This window comes from Pogona vitticeps, chromosome 6 (genome assembly GCF_051106095.1).
Source record: "Pogona vitticeps strain Pit_001003342236 chromosome 6, PviZW2.1, whole genome shotgun sequence".
Classification (NCBI taxonomy): domain Eukaryota; kingdom Metazoa; phylum Chordata; class Lepidosauria; order Squamata; family Agamidae; genus Pogona; species Pogona vitticeps.
In genome coordinates, this window is record NC_135788.1 from 118,665,032 (window position 1) to 118,687,705 (window position 22,674).

Sequence of the window (22,674 nt, forward strand, 5' to 3'; positions counted from 1 at the left end):
AATTATTTTCATCTTGCAAGGCATCACTGTAAACAGAATGCACTGGGACCTGAAGGAAAGAGAGGTTGCTTTCCGGAAATGGTGGTTCTTTGAGTGGCCACCTGTGAATTAATGCAATTGAGTCTTGCATCTGTGCTGGGCCTCTTTCAGAAACTTAAAAGAACTTTGTAGCTTTTAGCAAAATCTGCAATTTACCTCCGCTCTACTGTGCAGGCCTAGGTGAACCCAGACAGTTTCACAGCAGTTCATTTTGTCTATCAGCCAAACAATAGGCTCAACTACATGTAGGAATATTTCTGTTTTTGTGTCGGGTTTGAAATCTAATTAAGAATCTCCAACTACACGAAGTACAGCTAAGCACATATTTTTTTTCCACCCAGGAGGTAGGATTTTTAAAAAATACATACATGGGATTGTTTACTTTAAATCAATTCTAGGCACATTTTAAAATTTGTTTTGGCATGTGTGATTGCCTATGGCAGAGTAAATGCTGTCTGTAGGGGTCTATGTGGTTCATTGAGTTTTGGTGCCAAATACAACTGGATTGAACAGCAGGATACCCCGTAGTCCAAATTCTCCCCTTCCCCCATCTGTTTCTAGTTTGGTGCTGTGGCAGTCTAGTGCTATGTCACACATATATGTCTCCTGCCTCTAGAAAGGCACAACTCACAATAAAGGGATTCATTGAATCAGCACTGCTCTGGCAAATGTAATCGTGTTAATTTCACTTCCCCTGATCCTCCACAGATGATCAGGGGAAGCACTTAAATGACAGTGGATCAGGCTACAAAGAGTCATTTACTGTTCTGATGGGGGGAGCATACTAAATAGTACATTGCTTCTCTCCCTCCCTCAACCGACCCTTTGTAACTTGATCCAGCCTGCACCAAAACAACGCATCTGAATAGGCCCTTAGATGCATGGGAGTTGCATGATTACTCAGAAAAAGGGGACTGTTGTGGAATTATAAAAGGAAAAACATGCCAGAGGCAGGAAGAAAAGAACTTTAGCAATAGGTTTGTGCAAAGGACAGCATCCCTCCAGATACTAAATCCCTTCCTCTCATTGATACCCAGTGTTACAAAGCATGCAAGATTGTTTTTATCTCAACAATGCCAACACTCTGTACATGTTCACAGACAGTTCCCATCTGAGCACATGTATTTCAAAGCTCGGCGCTCATACAAATCCAACCCTTTTGCCTAGCGAATGGGAATGTACATGGATGAGATCAGTTCCCCCCACACACACACCAAAAAATAAAACACACGCACTTCAGACCCTTTTATTAATATATTTTTATTAAATTATTTTCTTCCTGCAAGACTTATTTAATTTTTTTTTCAATCCCAAAGACACGAAATAAGAAATATCCAGTCAAAAAGGCAAACCAGGAATAAGAGGAGGAAAAGGTGGGGGGTTTCTTCGGATCAAGGCCCGAGCAAAGCACTGGAACGGGAAGGGGGGGCAGGCGTAGAAAACTGTAGGGAAGGGTTAATGTTGTTCCTGTTTTCGTCAGCTATAAAGACATTCTCAGTATACACAGCACACGGGCAAAGGATCAGTCGCTTCCTCATGCAGGATCCAGGGAGGGGCTGAGCGGGAGATTCCTTGTGGAGCACACCCCATAATATACTAGAGGGATCTCCACCATCATCCTGTTCCTATCGATTCTCCTCTCTGGTTCCCAGTCACCCACAAAACGAAAAGATACACGGTACGGGGGTCTCAGAGCCCCTTTCCTTTAAAGCCCTCTTTTTAACCTCTTTTGCCCTTAAATATATGCCTCTCCTTGCCATCTGGAAGGCAGGACTTCCTGTATTGCACTCTGAGCACCCTGGAAAAAAGGCGGGACTTCCTCTTTTGCCCCCCCTGTTCCAGGGTGGCTCCTATTGCACTTCTCCTTTCCAAAGGCACAATTTCTTGTGTTTTTTTTTAATTTTTTTCCCCCATAGGGGGTCGACTCTTTAACCCTCTTGAAGGCAAGTTATCTCCTTTTCCACCATCAGGTACTTCCTTCTTTGGCCCCATTCTCCGAATGCCAAAATGTGTTGCTCACACCATGCCGGTGCTTCGTCCAGTATTTTGGGATCCCTCCCCCACCATGATGGGCATCCTTAAGAAGATGCAGGATGTGGGTAGGAATCCACTACCTTTTGCCTGGACACCCCAATAATGCTACCAAAAGCAGCATTTTCTCGGACAGTCCGGCAGCAGCATCCACACCTTTTTTTCCCCACACATGGACTGCTTTTATTTTATTTTAATTTGTGTGTGTATGTGTGTGTGTGGCAATCACACGGTCTCCTTTGCGAGATCCCCCCTTCTCCCGAGCAAAAGGAATCTCCCTTTCACCCTCTCGTAATATTTATAGTATTTTTTTTAATTATTCAAACGCTGCGAGAAAAATGTTTATAAAAGCATAAATAAAAAGTTAACTGTTGTTTTTTTTCTCCTTTCTTCTTTTGTTTTGTTTTTTTTTTTGTTTGAAAAGAAGGTTCTGGTTCCCTCCGGGAAAGGAGGGGGCACAGAAAAGAGAAAGAAAGAGAAGAGTATGAGTTTGGAAAAAAGAGAGAGAGAAAGAGAGAGAGAGAGAGACACAGATAAGACAAAAATCTTCCCGTCAAAGGCTCCCCACTCTCAAAAAGGCACCCCTGGTTGGGGCCTGCAACCCTTCTCTCTCCTCCTGCTCCACAGCACCATCGGACTCATAGAAAACAGGGGAGGGAATTCTATAGAAATTTGACATTCTTTTGATACAGATTGCCTCCTTTCGGATAATTCCGAACTTTGGGGAGCATTTCGGGAGGCAGGAGAGGGAAATAACAGAAATCCTGGAATGGTTAGGCGAGAAAGCTTGGTAGGCTAGCTGTGTTTCTCCCCACCCCATCATCCTCTGGAGGTTCAGAGGGAGAGAAAAACAGGGCTTAAGGGGGGGGGGGGAAGCAATGACGATGATTCATGGCGCAACTTTATGGTGGGCAGAGCGCTCCGGCTTTCCTGCCATCATCCGTGGCCCCCCCAAAGGACGTTTAGAAAAAAATACACCAGGAGAAAACTCTTCCCTATAAACCTCGGTCCAGTCGTGGGATGATTCTTTTCCCAAGCTAAATTTCCAAAAGGCCCACGGAGGGGGGGGGGTTGAATGGTGATTAATAAGAAAGTGGGGATGTCAGTGGAATGAACAGATCAGGAAAGGTGAAGGAGAGAGGGGGAAGTCATTGTGGTAGTTTTGGAGAGACAGCAAGAAAAAAAAAACAGAGAAATCTCCAGTAGAAAGAGAGCCCTTCGTATGTAAACAATCTAGAAAGGGTGGTATTTTTTTTTAAGGGTGGGGGACGGTTTGGAGGCTGCAAGGGAGGTGGGTGGGTAAAAGCTATGTGAAAAAAGAGAAAAGGTGGGGACAGGAAGAAAGGCAGGGGATAATAAAGGGGGAGAAGAGAGTCTGTTACCAAACCATCCCCGCTGGGGAGAGAGGGCAGGATGAGGAAGAAATAGGGTCAGAAGTGAGGGCCTCCTGCCCCCACCCGTCTCAGGTGAGGAGAAGGGAGAACAGGTACGCCAGACTCACATCCACCAACAGAACGGCAGCAACAACCAAGGGGTGGGCTCCCTGCAAGAGAGAGAAAGAAAGAAGAAAAATATTAACAAAAAGAAACTGGCATGATTGGAGTAAAGATATGGAACCAAAAGATTTTACCCCAAACCAGACCAGATCGGTGCATTCTACCTGTCTCGTGCTTATACCTGCCATCACTTATAGGCTGTGCTGGCTGGGGTGTGTGTAGATGGGATATGTAGTCCCCCCACATCTTCAGGGTGCCAGGAAGGGGAAGTTAGGTGAGCCCAAAACAAGTTTTTGTTTTTTTAAAAAAACACCAAATCTTTCCTCTGCCATTTTCCCTTTCGTGGTGCAATGAGCTGGGGAGTATCATCAACTTCTCTCTCGCACACACACACCCCGGCTGCATTCCGGGAAAAGGGTTTAGGCCCCCTTCCTCTCCCAGAACGTTGCACTCTGTTCTCTCCAAGGGTGTGGTTCACACCATCCATTCTTGGCAAAGAAGTGTCCCATCTTGCCGTTTAAAAAAACAGGAGGAGGGCTGGTCTGCCCATGCGTGGCGTGCCTGTAGAGGGTGAATTGCACAAGCACATATAATAAAGCAGGATCCCTACACCTCTTTTTTTACATGTTTTTTTTTTTCCTGCAAGCCACCGTTTCGCATTTCAAGAGCTCGTGAAAGCTCTGGATTTTTCTCAGCACAATCCGTTGGCTATTTGACTCTGCACGCCAAACGGGTTGGCTTTTGCCAGCAAGACAGAGGAGATCACGTTCGAGCCGGTTTATCCCCTAGGTGCCCGGCATCCATTATCTAATTTCTCCATTCCCGTCCCTCTGTCTCAGCCCTCCAAAAGCAGAGAAGGCCCCGGGGACGTGGCTTTCAGACAGCCCTCTCGCTGTTCCAACCAGGGACCTTTGGATTATTTATGACCTGCAGTCCTGCCTGCCAGCGTTCCCCACTGCGGCGCTCTTCCAGTGGGCAGGGCGCATGGATGCTGCTGCAGTGGGGAAGGAGGGACCAGATGGAAAAGGCTGCTGCTGTTGCCGCTGCTGCTGAGCGAGGGATGCTGGTTGCTATGAAACGGGAGGAGGAATGCCAGCCAATCCCCAACGGAGGCTGGTTGTCAAGGCTCCTCCTCCCTCCTCTCTTTTCCACGGTCGCCTCCAGTTTCAGAGAAGGGAAGGGTACCAGCCACGAAGCTCGAGGAACAGAGAAAACAAGAGGAGAGAGAACACAGTGTTTGGAAACCCCAAATTCAACCTCTCTAAGGAAATTCAAAATTTCAGGTTGAGACTTCAGGTCTTGGGGAGTCAGGGAGGTAGAAACGAGGTTTCTCAAGTTATATTCCAGGAAAGAACGAGGAACCGATTCAATCCTCCCCACGCCCTCTCCTCCCACCCCGTTTGGGGAGCATCGAGGTATTTTGGACAACTTCCACCACCATCCCCAGCCGGTATGCTGGATGGGGATGATAGAGGTTGTTGTCCGATATACCTAGAAGAGCTCCTGGCTTTCAAGGGGTCTCTTCCACAGGACCTTTTTATTCCCAATACTGGTGGCTCGTGGGGGCAGCGCTGCCCTAGATTAAAATGTGGGTGGAGTGGGGTAGGGGGGGGGTCTTTGAAGGAAGGCTTCTAGTGAGTGGATGCGAAAGGGAGCCTAGCCGCCTTCTGGAGAAGGCCAACGTTTTCCCTGTATTTACAAACCATCTCTGACTCTCTTGCAGGAGCCGCTGTGCGAACGCTCGGCAGCCCCTGCCTTAGAAATGAAAAAGCCGAGGAACTGAGTTCCACTGCCCCAGTTTTCTGTTTGAATTGGCTATCCAGATCAGGGACGTTTCCTGCAATAACATCGGAGAATCCCAGGGCGATTTAGGAAGGAGGACAGTCTGTGTGCACAGCCGCAGGGAGATGGAAAGCTAAACTCCCGAGGCGCCAGATGGCCTACAACTCCCATCAGCCACAACGGCTACTGCAAACATCAAGGGTGGAAAGCCGTTTTTCTACCCTGGCTCTGTTGTGTTTGTGTTACGTGCTGTCAAGTCGCCTCCACGTTACGGCGACCCTAGTAAGAGTTTTCAAGGTATCTAAAATATTCACGGAGTTGTTTGGCTGTCTCTTTAAACAACCGCACACGGGCAGAAATCCAACCAGTTCAGTTTTTCCACACTGTTCAGCATATCGTTCATGTTCATCGCTTGCTGAAGCCTGCCAGTTGCGCCCGCAGCTTTCTGCTCATAAAAAATAGAAATCCTTCCTGAAAACCATTAACAGCAATGGTTCGGCACAATTGAGTCTCCTTACAGTGTTAGCAAACAGAACTATTGTCTCTTGAACAACCCAAGCACCTCTCTCTGGGGGCTGACTAGGCCTCACTCCCTCGAGGACAGCACTCCTGCCCTAAACACATTAAATCTGACTTCAAGAGTGAGGAAGGAATATATTTCAGTCCTGGGGCGGGGGGGCGGATTCCACTTTAGTGATTTTCTCCAGAATTGCTATCCAGTAGCAGGCGGGAGCAGAGGCAAAATGGCCGGGGGAGCAAAAAATATCGGCATATTGTTGTTTACATCCCTTATGGCTCACAAGTAAGCCTTCGTATGAAGACCTAGTGCTGCATAGTAGAGAGAATGTTGAACTAGGACTCATGAGACCCGAGTTCAAATCCTCATGGAAATTCACTGGGAGTATCTGGCAATGATAAAACCACTCCCTAAGCATCTCACATGCCTCCAAAACCCACTTACTGAATGACTGGCTAGGAGACAATAAACAAGATGGCTTATACTTTGTTGCTTCTAAATCTGTTTCCATAATTGCTTTTACCTAACATTTTAAATATAATGTGATTAATTCTTTAATATTTGAATAATTCACTGTCCTTCGCTTTTAATATTGTGCTTTTAATGATGGCTGGACAGCTCGGTGATTTAAATATCTGGCTGTGGAGCCAGAGGTTGGGAGTTCAATTCCCCCACTGAGTAGAGCCAGGCTGGGTGGCCTTGGGCCAGCTGCACAGTCCCAGAGCACCCCTAGAGGAAGGGAAGGGTAAAGCACTTGTGAGTACAGTGGTATCTTGCTAGTCGATGACCCTGCTAAACGACAAATCCACATAACGATGACGTTTTGCGATCGCTATAGCGAATCGCGAAACAGCGATTTCAATGGGCAATTTTCGCTGGACGTTGATTTGGTCCATGCTTTGCGGCCTGTTTGTTCGCAAGACGACGATTTCTACAGTTGATTGTCGGCTTCGCAAAATGGCTGCCCTGTCTTTTCCGGACCCATGCTTCGCAGGACAGCCATTTTTACAGCTGATTGGTGCTCGCCAAATGGCTTCCCTATGAGAGATCTTCGCTGGACGACAAGGTATTTTCCCCATTGGAACGCATTAAATGGGTTTCAGTGCATTCCAGTGGGGAATCGCATTTCACATGACAATGATTTCGCTAAACAGCAATTTTCACGGAACGAATTATCGTCATCATGCGGGCACCACTGTAGGGCCACCCTAAGTCACAATTTACTTGATGGTACACGATTATCACTATTTAGTGATGTAAACCACCTTGGCTCCTTTTTTAAGGAGAAAGGTGAGGTAAAAATATTTTAAATAAATAAACAAGGAGCGTCTTAGAGCAGGCTTGGCTTTGTGTCCCCTGCCTAGCTCAGTAAGATTCACCTACTCAGGCCGGTAGCAGTCCCATCAACCACTACCTGGTCTTTTCAGAAGGTACCTAAGTTTGAAGCTGGGATGCGAGAAGAAGCCTAGTTCCTCCCACAAGAAAGCGAGGTGCTGTGGGTTTACTGCTGAGTTTGGAAAAATTCACTTAAACGAAATAAATAAATCCCCGCCGTCAGAATCCTCCTGGGGATTGTGGTAGTTCCACCTACCACAGGGGTTCCCAACCTTGACCAACCGGGGTGTTCTTGGACTGCCACTCCCAGAAACCCACTCCAGTACAGCCAGTGGTGAAGGCTTCCGGGAGTGGCAGTCCAAGAACGTTTCAAGGCCGGGGGAACCAGGAAGTAAGAGTCACGTTGGTGACTGTTACAGGTACAAAAAGCAATCATATTCTGGGCTCGGCTTCTGGGTCTTAGGAGTTGGTCGTTAGGTTTGGAAGGAGCAAAGCGTCTTTCGGGGAAACGAATCCACCCAACGTCAAGTTTCCAAATTCTTGCCGAGACCCAGAATCGGGGAACCTTTGTTTCTCCAGATGCTTTCAAACAGAAGTCCCCCCACCCCACCCCCGGCGGTCGCGCTGGCTAGGGCGGAAGAGAGCCGCGGGCCAAAAGAGCCGAGGTTCTAAATGGCCCCAATCCTGGTTTAGAACCAACTGAGCCTGACAGCTCCATCTCTTGAGCTGCAGTCCAGGGTCTCAGAGGTGACGTCAGGAATCAGCACGGCAGAAGCTTTCTGTACGAAACCCCTACCTGTCTCTCCCTTCTCCAAAGAGCTGGTTCTCCATGGTTCTCCTCTCTTTCCACCAGGAAGGCCACGGGGCAGACAGGCAGCAACTTGGTCTCCAGTTCAGGAGGCCCCGGGACTCCCACGGATGCTGGTTCCCCCGGGGTCTCCCCGGGATAAGGCCTGGAAGCGGTCTCTTCCTCCTCTCCTTCCTCTTCCTCCTCTTCCTCCTCCCGGAGACTGCCAGAGCTGCCGCTGGCCAGACTGGCCAGCTGGGGGTGTCGGGGGACCCCCTCGTAGTCTTCTTCCTCGGCTTCGTAGCTGCCGAGGTGCTCCTGCTCCCCCTCCCACAGCCCCTCGGGGGCGAACCCCGGTGTTCGAGTGGGGAAGGTGCCCCGACAGCCCCACTCATCCTCGGGGTCAGAGGCCTCCGGGAGGAACTGGCGAGGGCCTCCGTTCTCCAAGGGGGGCCAAGTCCGCTGAGGGTCCCCCCGCCAGGGCTGCAAGGGCGTCGGAGGGTAACTCGGCGGGAGGCTTGGGTCCGGGGTGACGTCGGACGGGGTGATGCCGTTCTCGTAGACCTGCGGGCTGTCGTACTCCTGGAAGTCGGTGTCGGTACCTTCTGAATCCAACCGATTGCGTGGCTCTAGGAAAGGGAGTGGAGTCTAAGGTTAGAGCAGAGCTTGTTAAAAGGGCCCGAGTTCAAGACAGTGAATACATGGGCAGGGCTGATCCCAAGATCAAGTGGAGCAAGGAAGAGAATTATTTTTTGGATTCGGACCACCACCACCCTGTTCGAGAAGGACAAAGCAAAGAGCAGGCTTATGAAAATAAGACAGCACCTTGCCAATTAGAGTTACTATGCATTATTCTTATTACTGTAATTGAACTGAAGTTAATTAATGAATTAAATTAATTCACACCATCATTGTACACACGGAATTTTACCCCACTCATTTCATAGCAATTGACCCAGCAGCAAGAAGCTTATGAATCAGCTGAAGGATAGAGGCCAAGACTGCTGCGTTTAATGGAATGGAATGAAAGAGAGAGGGAGGAGAGGGAGAGAGACAGAGAAATCTGTCTCTCTGTCTGTCTGTAGAAAGAATGTAAAATGAATGCCATTTCAATCCAGGAACCTCTTCCTATGGGTAATGCAAGGAAGAACCTGTTGAAATGGAAAATTTATTAAAACAGCCTTTCCTGACTATGTAGTGTTGCCCTTCGGATATTTTGGATTACAACATCTGTGGCTTATTTGTGTGTGTGTGTGTCTGTGTGTGTGTGTGTGTGTGTGTGTGTGTGTGTGTCTGTGTGTGTTTATGGGTGTTCTAGTTGAAAATAGTTTGAAAGGGGCAAAAAAAGAAGTTTGGAGCGGGCGAAAAAGGGGGTTGGGAGAGATTATGTCAAAGAAACAAGCTGGATGGTGCCCCACTTGGCCATTGCTCATTCTACCGATATTCTCCATGAAAGGGTGTTTCCTTTTTATCAGAGCATGGCAAGCTTCTCTGCAGCCTTGCCTCCTCTTTTTTCAGTCTCGCTCTGTGAGGTTCACAAGGCTGGCAGGAAAGCACCCAATCCCACTTTCTGTGCATCTCAGGCTCCCATTTCGATATCCTCAATTGCTTCTGAGGATCTAGCTAGCCTCCATCGGACTGAAAGCTGCTGACGGCCCCATCTTTCTTGAGCCATTCGCTCGGGTCCTTTCTAAAGCCCTCTCAGCCAGCCACGGACGACACTTTTCTCTCTCTTTCCCACAGCAGCAATTTGGCGAAGTGAATGAGAAGGAATTGTATGTAAACAATGAAAAAAGGTACATTGCCTAGAAAGACATTGGGATGCGGCAGTGCTCGGGAAGGCTGCTTCTTTGGAATACAACTCCCATCGTCCACCACACAGTATGGCTGGTGGCCATCCCAGGGAGGGCATTGTGGGAGTTGTACTCCAATAAAAGTAAAGGTTCCCAATTCTTTAACAAGATACCGTATTTTTCCATGTATAAGACTATACTTTTGCCTAAAATCTTTAGACTAAAAGTTGAGAGTCATCTTATACATGGAAGTAAGCTGAGGAGAGAACAAAAACAAGTGAAAGGGAAAGCAGGGATCAAAGTGATTCTGCAGCACTTTGATCCCTTTCCCCCTACACTTGCTAAGCCCCACTTAGATTTCTTAATTTTGGGTTAGAAAAGGGGGGGTGTCTTATACATGGGGGCATCTTATACATGGAAAAATACAGTATATGCCCCCAGAGTAGACCTTTGGTCTTGATGGGCAGGGTATAAATCTAATAAAATAAACTAAATATCCTTCAAGCTGCCTAGAGTGGTCGAAATGACTAGATAGGCGGAGTATAAATACAATATAAATAAATAAATAAATAAATAAATAAATAAATAAATAAATAAATAAATAAATACTCTGCAAATACAAGGGGCTTTCGTGAACCATTTTCGTCTTGGAGAAAAAGAATTCTGCTCCAGAAAATGTTCTGCATGAAACCAAGGCTGGTTTTCAAAGCAGGCCAGGCAGGTCCAGCATCGCCCTCGAGAGACCCTTCCAAAACATCTCACCTGGCTCGGCTAGGATGGGCTGAAGTTCTTGGGCCAGCATTTTGGCCAGCCGGGCTGCTTCCAAGGCTTTCTCAGCTGCACTGAGCGCCGCAGAGGCCTTCAGGCGAGCATCCGCAGCCCTGTGAGGGAAAAGACCCGGGCAGAGTTAGTCCCTATTTCTTGCCTTCCAGAAAGTGATCGACAATGCATTGCAGAACTTGCAAAGCTTAGAAGTGATGCTTGCATCTAAAGCAAAGAAGTCATTCCTTCAGAACTTCCCCGGCAGCTCAGGTGAGGGCACTAAAACAACATCATCAACAACAACTGGAAAACCATGTAAAATACTGACCGGAATTCTATGGCTGATCTATGTCTGCAGAGAGGAAATCGTGTGTACTTTTGGTGGCAAATGGCCTCTCCTTAAAGGAGCACCGGTTGGCAAGCGTTCGGGTCCATGTCCCAAGTCCCCGTCAAAAACAAGCTCTTTTCCCCAGAAAAAAAGGGGAGGGATGGGTGGGTTTCCAAGTGGTGACTCAAGTCTGAGTCATTGAAAAGAAAAAAACACTGGTAGAACTTAGATCCGACTTGACAGCAAGAGCCCCAATCCCTACTGCTTGCATGCCTTATGTGCATCCGATCATGTGGTCAGGTACACATGTTGGAATGCAACCAGCCCCATTATAAATGATTGCCATCAAAGCTTACACAATTCTCCTTACAGAAATATATAAGTCAGTAGAAGGATTCTGGATATTGGCACAATCTCCTTTTTGTCATTTTTTTCCTGCCGATCCAGTTTGAGTTACAGCCGCGTCTACACTAACCCTGGTTTCAAAATTATTCAACTTTCCGTCTCTCAGCCAAAGAACCTGGTGGAGTTCCATATTTACTGATCACCGCCAGATGAACTGGCTTTTAGAAACATCGCCCAGCTGAATCCTGGCCACCTCAAGGGGAATGAAAATACAAGACTCTTCCACCAGGAATTGCTGGTATCTACACAAAAATTTTAAAAAAACTTGTAGGTCTTTAGTAGAAGCCAGGATGCTTAAACTAATTTCAAAATGGTTCACATTGGCACTGCAGTGCACGTAAATTCCAAGTACTCTGCATTATCTTTGCAGCGTCTAATTGTAACCACGTATTTCTTTTTGATTTCACATTTCGTCAGCACATTGGGATGCTCCTGTCTCCTCTCCAGATTCCCATCTGTACCGCTGAATGTCTACGCTAACTTGAAATTACACACGCACGCACGCCCTGTATGCACCAAACTTGTTTCATAAGGCCTCCTTCAGGTGGGAGTTGGGACAGATTGGAAATAGCTAAGTCAGCCACAAATAACTCAGTAGTTCTTCCTTCAGATAATAAATGAACTTTTTAAATGAGGCAAACGGCTTTAGGTTCTTCCAAAGAGAAAAGAGGATTAAAAATATTTTATAGAAAGAAAGAAAGAAAGAAAGAAAGAAAGAAAGAAAGAAAGAAAGAAAGAAAGAAAGAAAGAAAGAAAGAAAGAAAGAAAGAAAGAAAGAAAGAATAAATGAAGCGTGATTTTGCTCTTGCTCTTTTTTCAGGATAACAGTAGCTTTTTAGTCATTTTCTAGCCTCTTCAAATGATGGCATGGGGAATATTACATGGTGGAAACACCAGCTTGTGTTCCTAGCTTGCACTTTGTTGCCAGTGTGGAAGCAACAAGATTGCATAACAGGAAAATGTGTTCTGTGTACGGTGTGCCAGCTGCTTCTATCATTTATTTATTATTTATTTATATTATTTATATGCCACCTTTCCCCCCCACAGGAGATCCAAGGCGGCTCACAACAGATAAATCAGATTTTAAACTACTACATAAATACCAGATTTTTTTAAAAAAACAAACATGTATGAAGATCTTGAAAATCAAATTTAAAAGTGATTTTAAAACATTTAACATTCTAGTGTTGAGAGGTTTAAAGCAACAACTTTAGTTACTTCTGAAAAAGAGAGAAAAATAAATAGTTACTTTTATGAAACTGTAAGTATCAGGGTAAGTAAGGGCTGGGGGGAAATCAGAACTCTATCTAATCATGTTTGAAAAGTAACTTTATAAACTCTGAGCTGGGAGCAGCAATAAGCCCAGTCTTGTTTATCTCATACATATTCACTCAATGTGTGAAAAATGTCCTTCAGGAATCACTTTCTCCCACAGCTTTCCTGTAAACTGCCCTGGGAAGTTCTATGAAAAAATTGCACCAACATTTTTATAATAAATAAAGAAAATGATTCTGAGGGCTCTGCTTTCCACCCATCATCGCTAATGATTTAAAGGACTGGGTGGATGGAAGGTTTAGCGCCTTTATGGTGGGGACACCTTTTGTGGGTGGGGGATGTCTCTTCTGGAGAGATCAATTCAGACCCCATCAAATGTTTTGTGGGCTCAACAGATTCATTTGTTTTCCAAGGTTGTTACTATTACACAAACTGCCATGTTAATAACCAGCCTAAAAAAACTAACCATCCCGAAAATTGACATCTTTATCTAATCATTCCTATTTAGAAAGCTGTGATTACTCTATTGAGGAAGTAAAATATACCCATATGGACTATGTTGCACGCTACAGGAGGTTGTATTTAAAGGACTATTTTGTTGAACATGATATTTCCTGTCCATGGAGATGTATGGAGGGAACTGGACACCATACCTTACTACGAGAGCTGGAAAAAGTTATTTTTCAGACAACAATTTCCAGACATTCAAGCACTGTAACCCATAAAAATAATATGCAAACTCAGCAGCCAAAGCTTAGCTGCTACTTAAGATAGTTTAATTCAGCGCAGTGAGCCTTTGGCGCCCCAAATATTTTGGACTACAACTCCCAGAATCCCCAGCCCATACGGCCATTGAGGATGGGAGTTGTAGTCCAAAAATCTGGAGTGCCAAAGGCTTGCCACTCCTATTTTTCTCTCTCTTCCACCTGGCTTTTTAATCATTATTGAATTATTATTTGTGTTGTTATTCCTATTCCCCTGATTTTTTATCATCTGGTGGCCCAACTTTTAGAGCTGGCATCTATAAAGTGAGTGGGAATGTGTTGATTTGGAATTTCATCTTCTTCTTTTTCACTATGCAATTTTCATTTATTTGATTTTGATTTTTGCACACCTACCCCTTGGTCTCTTGGGAAAAGTAGTCATGGAAAAAAATATTAACATAAAAATTGTGTCATACATGAAACTACCTCAACTTTTAGCAACTCCTGTTTTTTATCCTCCTAAATTCGTACACCTGGATTTCGGTTCCTTAGATATCTCTTCAGACTCGTTTCCCTCAGAATGTCTTTGGAGTTGCCATTTAAGTGTGCTAATTTCCTAGTCACACATCCCTGGTACATTTCAAAACTGTCTTTTTAAGAAGCTAAAAAAAGGTGAATATTGTTATAATATTTTCACATTGCTTCACTTGGGCTGTGAACAGCTCTCCCTACCCCACCCCATCCCTGCATCCGCCCACATAGCGCACTGGTCTCCATAACCCACGCTCACAACACCTTCAGTTTCTGCTCACCTACGCAGCAACCTGCCATCCACCTACACTTTAGCCTGTTTATGTACAACAGAACCATTCAACGTGCCCCCCTTCTCCTCCTCATCTAGATCTTCCCCTCCTATTTGCAGACCTCCGCTCTTAACTTTCCCCCTTCCTTAACAGCTCCATTCTCTGGAAACAACACCTTATTGATTCCCTCTCTAACACACACACACACACCATCGGCACATACACACACCACACCTGCTTGGTCATTCCTGCCCAACTCCCTCCATCTCAGGAGGCCCCCCATCCCCTGCAACTCCATCCCTTCCCAGCTTGGTCCATGCCCAGCGGATGCTGCTGCTCAGCTGTTGCCATAGCAGCCACTACCCAATCACCTTGCCATTGCCCAGTTGCCTAGGCGACCAGGCAGCTTAAAACAGGGGCTGGCCTTGGTAGAACCTACTTCCCTACTCTCCCTCCTGCCAAAACAGACACACACAGACACTCACACTCTCACACACACACATAGACATATGAGTTTCTTTTATAGACTTAGAAGTCTTCCAGACATAGCTGGAAAGTTAGAGACCAAAACATACAATTCCCAAGTCTCTCTCTCTCTCTCTCTCTCTCTCTCTCTCTCTCTCACTCACTCACTCTCACACACACACACACACACACACACACACACACACACACACACACACACACACGGCTTCATGAGTACTCTCCCCCCATGAACACACACATACACACACACTATTCTTCTAGAGTGCTTTCACTCTGTCTCTCTCCCAAATAAAGAGAGCTGGGAAAGTTAGTTTTTTAGACTACAATGCCCAGAATCCCCAAGCCTACTAGGTGAGGCGGTATAAACTCCCTACAGTGGTTTTTCCAAGTCTTTTTCTCTTTCTTCCCCTCACAAAACCCAGCAACTGGGTCTGACTAAAGCAGTGGTTCCCCAACCTTGGGTCCCTCAAATGTTCTTTGACTACAACTCCCAGAAGCCTTCACCACAAGCTTCTGGGCCAGGATTTCTGGGAGTTGTAGTCCAAGAATATCTGAAGGACCCAAGGTTGGGAACGACCAGACTAGAGGGTGAATGGACGCCAAAGAAAGGAAAGATGGGAAAGTTGAGGGACAGGAAAACCAATAGGAGAGAGAAAGGAAAAATGGAGAAAATGGGCCAAAAGGGAGAGGGAGGGAGGGAGGGAGGGAGGGAGAAGGGAATCAGAAGAAAGAATAGGAAAATGAAGAGAAAGGAACAGTGAAAGAAGATGGAAGGGAAAATAAATGGGAAAAAGTAATCAACAATAAGGGACATAAGCCAATGCTAGGTTGGCGCTTGGACGAGTTGGTCCATATGGGCAATCCTGCAAAGGCCTTCCACTCCTTTCCAGTCACAGATGGGGGGGGGGGAATAATAATAACACTTAGTCTTTTTGGTCCTCTCCCAACAGAAACTAATTGCTTTTATAACGAACGTACAGTCTGGAAGCCATAGGCTGTCTGGGACAGAAAATATCTCCCCCCACTCCCACCCCCATTCCAGTTCATTTTAAAATGGCTGCCTATATTTGATGAGGGGTAGTGGATGGTCACCAGGCCAACCGGATTTGAAAACACAGTTGGCTACCCACACCCCAACTGCAACAAGGGCACTATAAGTGTAATAATCTTCTATACCAAACAAGATGAAAACTTATCCAAGAAGTGAAAAGTCTGAGATAAAATATAGACTTAGACTCCCTTAAAATGTATGGAAACAGAAAGGCTGAGGCCTGCACTTCAGAAAGAAAGAATAGACACATTCTAGGGCAAAATACAGTGTCTCTAGACTTTAATGTTTCTAGGTGGTGAATGTTAATATTTGAAGGAATTTTGGAAAAAATAGACATAGTTTGCTTCTAAAAATCACAGCCGAATCTGAACTTTACTTAATTCGTTTGGCTCGACCCTCACAACTAATTGGAAAAACACTCCAGCCCTTTTGTACTCTGTGGTATGAAAAAAAATCCACATTGTATCCCACCATACCAATCATACAAAGCCTCCTTTCTCCATCAGTGCCCTAGGATCAGTTTCAACATCACTGCAATATTTATGCATATCTACATTGTTGTTGTTATGTGCCGTCAAGTTGGAAGCGACTTACAGAGACCCTCAGAGGGCTTTCAAGATTAGTGAGGTATTTCAGGAGTGGTTTTACCAGTTCCACTCCCCCAGTCAGTTTCTATGGTCAACTGGGAATTCGAACCCTGCTCTCCAGAGTCCTAGTCCTTCACTCTGTGCACTACGCCGCACCGGGTACATCCATGTCTACATACTGTATGTAGACAACAATAGATCAAAAGGAGTTACTTTTTAGGATTATAATTCCTTGAATTACTCTGTTTCCCTGAAAATAAAAAATCAGCCCTAGTATGATTTTTCAGGATGCTAGTCATATAAAACCTACCCCAAAAATAAGCCCTAGTTAAGTGAAACCCCACCCTCCACCATTATGAAGCAACCAGAAGAAGTTGACAGAACTGTATTTTAATAAATGTAGATTGTTGTATATGAACAAAATAAAACATCCCCTGAAAATAAGCCCTAATGCGTTTTTTGGAGCAAAAAATTAATATAAGACCCTTGTGTTTTGGGGAAACATGGTACCTGGCCAGGGTGACTAGCTTGATTCTGAGAATTTTATCCAAAACAGTAGTTTTCCCAAACTCAATTTTTCTCAATTTTTAAAGAAACTGTCCCGCCCCTATTCATATTTCTCCAGTTTCATCACTTTAGATGACAAGAGGCAAACTTTTGTTCTTTACTCGCTTCCAAACTCCACTTCTCAAACTATGTACTTCCCCACCATATCAAAATCTGAGGATTATTGATGTACCTGTCTGTTCATAATAACATTTGGGATGTCATGCCCCTCACCTGGTGATGGCCAACTCTTGCTTTTGGCGTGCCATACTGACCGCTCTCCTGGCCACTTCCACGGCCCGGTCAACTTTCTCTTTGACCTTGCTCCGTCGAAGAGGAATCAAGTTCTTCACCTTGCCACTCACCAAACGGTTGAGTTTGTATTTCCCTTCTTCCTTGGAGCCATCGGGGTAGGTGGTGCGACCGTAGCCGTGGCGTCGATTGCCGAGCCACTCTCCCTCGTACCGCAGCCCGTTGGAACGGCGGCTCACCCCATAGCCACTGCGACGGTCGGCCCGCCACTCTCCAGCGTAGACCTCGGTGGAAGATCCTTCGATGGTCAAGGTGGAAGGCAACTCCGGGGGTTCTGTTTCGGCATAGCTGAGCGTGGTGGCCTCGCTTCCAGCTGAACTGACCCCTGCCTCGCTCTTAAGGGACCCCCGCTTACTCCCCAGGGAGGACTTCGATTCAGCCCTCCTCACCCGTAGTCCACTCAGGAGTAGCGAACGCCGAAAGAAGCCCCCTGATTTCTTTTTGGCTCCCTTGGGGAAGTCTGGGTCACCGGGGAAGGCCAAGACAAAACCACCCCTGGATCCAGAGGCTGGGCTGTCCCCAGGGAGGGGTGGTGGGGCCACAGAGGGAGGAGGGAGAGGGGGAGCAGGGACACTGGGATCAATCTCGCTGTGGAGGGATTCCAGGGAGGTCCGGCGCGGAGAGCGCACCAAGGCTGCCTGCCGATAAGGGACACTCTGGCGCACTCCATATCCATGACGCTTACCAGATTGCCACTGGCCCTGGTAGGTCCCTGCAAGCAAGAGGAAAATCAAGTGGTTAACCCAAAGAAATGAGGAGGATTGAACAGGAGCCTTTTGGAAAGAAATTGGAAGAAGAATGATGAAAAAAGAAAGGGAAAGTAGCCCGTGGTAGAAAAATCAGACGTGGGAGTTACTTATTTCAGACAGCTCACCCAGAATGCCCCGGCTGCAAATTACAAGGCGCTTCAAAGCATCTGGCTTCCTTTTACGTGCATAGAAAGTGGGAAAGTGGGTCAGACCAAAACCTAACGGAAGGATCTAAATGTTGCATCATACGCAGAACTTTGTATCTTTCCTTAGCTGAAAGACAATATGGTCAATCATGGGTCAACGAAGGACTGAGGAAAGAGACAACGGCTAGAGGAGTGTAAATGTATTTGATTTCCTCATAGAGTAAGTCTATGCTTTCTTCAAGGAACTTGTGGGGTTGGTTTGTGCTATCCTCACATTTGACAGCAAGACAGGATTACATTCAAGGCTACTCAAGTCTTGAAATTTAACCATTTCTCCACGCCATCAACCCACCTCTCAGTAATGGATGGATACGTGGAGCAGCAAGAGGACAAAGAGCATAGAAAATGGAGTGGAGAAACGTAGAAAATCTGAAATGTGGACAGTTGGCCAGGTAAACCACATATTAGGTGGACAAAACGAAAAACAGGAAAGTTAAAAAATTAAGTCTGTGGGCTACTTGTCGCAGCCAAGACTTCCAACGTGGTTTTCTAGAGCTTATCCATCTCTCAAGTTGGCCTCCAAAAGGACAAATCATGAGCGCCAGATAGCTCTGGGAAGTCCAGTTTTTCCTGTGTGCGTAATTTTGGGGCCTCAGAAAAGTCTTTTATAGAAAAAGGAAGAGATTGACGCCACTTCCTGTTCCTAAGAAAGCCCTTCATGGATGGATGGAAGTGAAGAATGGGATCAACATGGGTGATAGGTGATGGAGTTGAATTCTCTCTCCCATGTTGCCTCTCTTACCTCCATCAGCATATGTCTCCATGCCGTATCCATCCTGCAGACCTTCACGCCACATTCCCTCGTAGGTGACGCCGGAATGACTTTCCCAGACCCCCGAGCGCCCCTTCAGCCCGTGGCTCCATTCTCCCTTGTAAGTCCACTTGCTCTTGCGTTCCACACCCAGTCCGTTGCGTTTGCCTTGACTCCAGTGACCTTGGTAGGTATTCCCACTGGGCCAGGTGTAGACGCCCAGAGACTCAAAGCCACGGCTCCAGCGCCCACTATACTCCCCCTGGGCGCCGGGGCCCGTGCATACGCCGTAGCCATGCGCCCGGCCCTCCTCCCAGTCACCCACATAGCAGCCACCATCGTCAAACTCGAATCTGCCTCCGTTGGACATTCATGTAACTTTTCTCCCCGGCCAATCGGGCTCCAGTTACCCACAAGTCCCTGCACGCATTTCCACGTCCCCTCTTTGGGGCGCCTTCTACACGGCGCTGCCTTTTGCGGACCACCTTTCCACACGTTCTTTCTCACAGCCAGGCATCAGGCAGTGAGCTAGGAGGTCTCTAGCCACCGCTGAAGGGCTACCAATACAGCTTCACCAGCACCTGCAGTTTTACAGTTTCAGGCATGTAAGGAACCACAAGCAGAGAGAATCACCTTGGCTTACAGGATCTGCAAGCTTCCACTCAAACCAGGCTGAAATTAAATGTGGGACAAAGCCAATACCAAATGGTTATGTGCATGCAGTGAAGTTACATCTACACAAAAGTTTACACTCCACATATTACAAGCACTGCAGTGTTCAGAGGTCTCAGATTATCTGCGAAGAACTCTGCGGAGCATCAGCAATTCCAGGAGAAAACAGAACTTCCCACTTCTTTAAAACTCTGGTTTATAGGAGTTACGAGGAAATCGAGATTTTCTGTTCCCTACTAAGTGCCAACAATGGCTGGCTACTGATCCACAGCACAGTCTGAACTGTTTCTGTGCAGCGAAGCAACGGGCGTTTTAAGTTGATCTTTGATAAACATCACGTGAGGGCCCTAAACCAAGATGAAAGTTGGGTTTTCTTTGGCTAGCACCAAACATTCTAGAGTTCCTACTGGTCCTTTGTTAACAGATTATGCCATTTGTAGCAACAGCCCTTCGTTCGGCTGGTTCGCGTTGCGTACGGTGGTCCCACAGCTGGGATTGCTGGTTTGGCGGAGCGGGACAAGTGTCTTCTTGTTTATTTATTACAGGCAGAGGAAGGCCAGGAAGGCCTTCAGGTTTACAGGCACCTGGTGGTCTTGAATTGCAGAACAACTCCCAGCTGTCATATAGGCAGGAGACAGCCTAGGGAATCACAAACAGTGATGCTGTACTGGTTAGGTCCCAAGAGGAACTAATCCAGAAAGCGCAGTAGCTGCTGGCATTGGTGGGTGGATGCCCCAAGGCTCCTCGGCTTCCCTTGACTGGATGGTCCCAGAGGTGACAGGCCACAGGTGAATGCAGGATCTGGAATCCTCAGGCTCCAGGCGTTTGTAGCAACAGGCAGCGTCCTGCGCCTGTTGGTCTCCTCTTCACTAGCGGCCCAGGTGAGCTCATTGGGCTGAAGTTCAGAAGAAACCTAAGGGTCCAGCGGGACTGGACAGCCTTTTCAAAAGAGGGAGGAGAGGCAGCAGAGCTGTCGTAGACGTCATTGTACAAAGTGTAGGACACAACCTGCGCCAAGAGACACACGGATTAGGCAAACACAACTGAACTTTCCAAGAAGGAATCAAGAAGGAGACAACCTGAAGAAGGTGTCTTTTGGGGGTGTAGATGCTCACTCAACCAGCTGCTTCAGCAGAGGGCTTGGCAACGGGACCTGGTGCAGAAAAAGGCAATACGTATACACATAACAAACGTTTTCTTTCACAGGGGGTGTCGAGAGACAGAGAAGGAAACGTACGCCTGCATGCCCATATGCGTGCACGCGCGCGTGCACACACGCACACACACACACAATCCACTCCACAGTCTACAGACATTTGTAAACAAGGATCAGGAGCCCATTCCAATTCGGACAGAAGGTGTTCACCACAGGAAGTAGATTGCCAACCCTCTACGGGGGGGGGGGAGACATCACACATGGAGACTGATGGAAGGATGGATACACACACACACACACAACATACACACAGGTACCCAAACAAAGCTTGAAGAAAAGCAGGAGGTCCAAACCCAGAATGAAAGAACAGATGGAAGCACTAAGTCAGCAATACACAAAACATGCACACACCACCTCACACATACAGAAATGTGGATCCAGAAAACATTGTTCCAGTCCAGCTGTAGAACCGCGTAGAACACACATCCCTCGTTACATTACTAGCTGGCCATTTTTACACATAATTCTCTAGCCACCTGCAGACATAAACACATTCTACTCCTCTTCTAAACACCCAAATAGCAAAAAGATTGGGGGGGGGAAACAGAACGTATCCTGCAAATGCATAAATGCACACGAAAATATCAACCGACAGCAACAGAATGTCAAAACAACAGCAGCAACAAAAGATAACCTTGGAAACTGAAGAGCAATCTCTTGAAAAGAAGCAATGTGTCTAGGAATGAACACAGCACCCCGATTTTTTTTTTTACGGGAGAAAAATAGGTCTTATTTATTTCCATGACAGCAGCATGCAGAGAAACAGAGAGTGACAGCCCCTAGATACAGACAAGCAGGACAGAGAATGTTTTAAGAATGATTTCCATACTCACCGTGTGTTTATTCTTGAACTGGCAGAGGAAAAGAAGAAGGGGTGCCCGCTTCTAGAAAAGCCAGATAAGATAACAGACACACCCAAGCCTTAAGCGAGCGCATAGATCGGGAGCAATCTCAGCTGGGAATTCCACGGATCGCATTGGGAAGGAAAGACAACCCCATGTAGGAAATTCACAATGGTTTGAATAGAAAAAAAAATACCCACTGGAAACATGAGCCAGAGGATGGAGAGCAAAATGAAGAAGAAATGCTAAAATCTGCTAGGAAAAGGGTGGGGTATGGTGGAAGAGGAGGGGGGGGGGAAGCAAAGGAGGGGGGGAAGAGAGACAGAGAGAGAGTCCAGCCAGAAGCAATTTAATAGAGGTAGATTCCAAATGGAGGGATCAGGTGGGAATTGGGTGAAACATAGCTGGGGGTGGAGGATGGGATGAGGGAAGCAAGCAAGTTGAGATCCAGGAACGAGAGAGGATGGAAATGCCAGCTGGGATGAAATGGAATATGAAGAAGGGAAAGGAATAGAATAATGGAGATGGCAGAGGACGAGAGACCTCAGGTGGCGACAGAATTGAGCCTGTATCAGCAGGGAGCTTGCATAGAAGCGAGCTCTCTCGGTGTGTGGGTGGGGGGAAAGCCCTCTTCATACAGTCAGAAAGGAGGGGAAGCAATGGACCAGCCCGGCTCCCCGCAAAACAGGGGGGTGGGAGGAAAGACAATTAAATATTGCTATCCGTTTGTCTACCAGGTTTTTGGGTGTGTGTGGGGGAGATTCTCCTCATATCAGGGAAGGGAGACATCAGGATTCAAAGAATTTAAAAGATGCAAAGGTGAACGCTTTTCCCCTGGAGGGAAGATCAGTTTGCCAGATGGGAAGGGGGGGGGGGGAGAAAGAAAATCAAGATCCAGATGGAGCAATGGAAACCTCACATGGAAAGGGTTGAGAAGCCGCCCCCCCCCCAGGTTCCTCCAGGGACGGAGGAATGATGGGGCCAGGGGAGGCTGGGGGTGGAAGCACGGAATGGGGGTGTCATATTATTAAAAGGGGAGCCTCTGTTTCAGACGTCCCCCCCACCCCAATACGGCTCGACGTGAGAGGTGGCGTCGCAGTGTCGGTTGCAGGCAGCTGGGGGGGGAGACGGTGCCAAAACTGGTTCTCCTCCTTGCTGAACCCCATCGTCTTAAAATGGCTGTCCCCCACCCCAATGAG

At 46.8% G+C, this 22,674-nt stretch overlaps 1 protein-coding gene across 2 annotated transcripts; it reads right to left on the reverse strand.

Moving 5' to 3' along the window:
* Positions 1–1,283: 1,283 nt before the first annotated feature.
* On the reverse strand, positions 1,284–22,507 carry JPH4 (junctophilin 4). 2 transcript variants are annotated; one of them, XM_072977063.2, is made up of 6 exons: positions 21,467–22,507; positions 18,737–20,425; positions 16,962–17,751; positions 10,543–10,661; positions 7,997–8,616; positions 1,284–3,613 (listed from the first exon to the last, which is right to left on the reverse strand). In XM_072977063.2, exons 2-6 carry the CDS (start codon positions 19,113–19,115, stop codon positions 3,533–3,535), a joined length of 1,989 nt encoding a protein of 662 aa, XP_072833164.2. In that variant the 5' UTR covers positions 19,116–20,425; positions 21,467–22,507; the 3' UTR covers positions 1,284–3,532. The 2 variants fall into 2 exon arrangements, 1 of the variants encoding a protein (XP_072833164.2); XR_012080316.2 differs by lacking the exon at positions 1,284–3,613 and having other exon boundaries at positions 8,478–8,616; positions 17,093–17,751.
* Between the last annotated feature and the right edge of the window lie 167 nt (positions 22,508–22,674).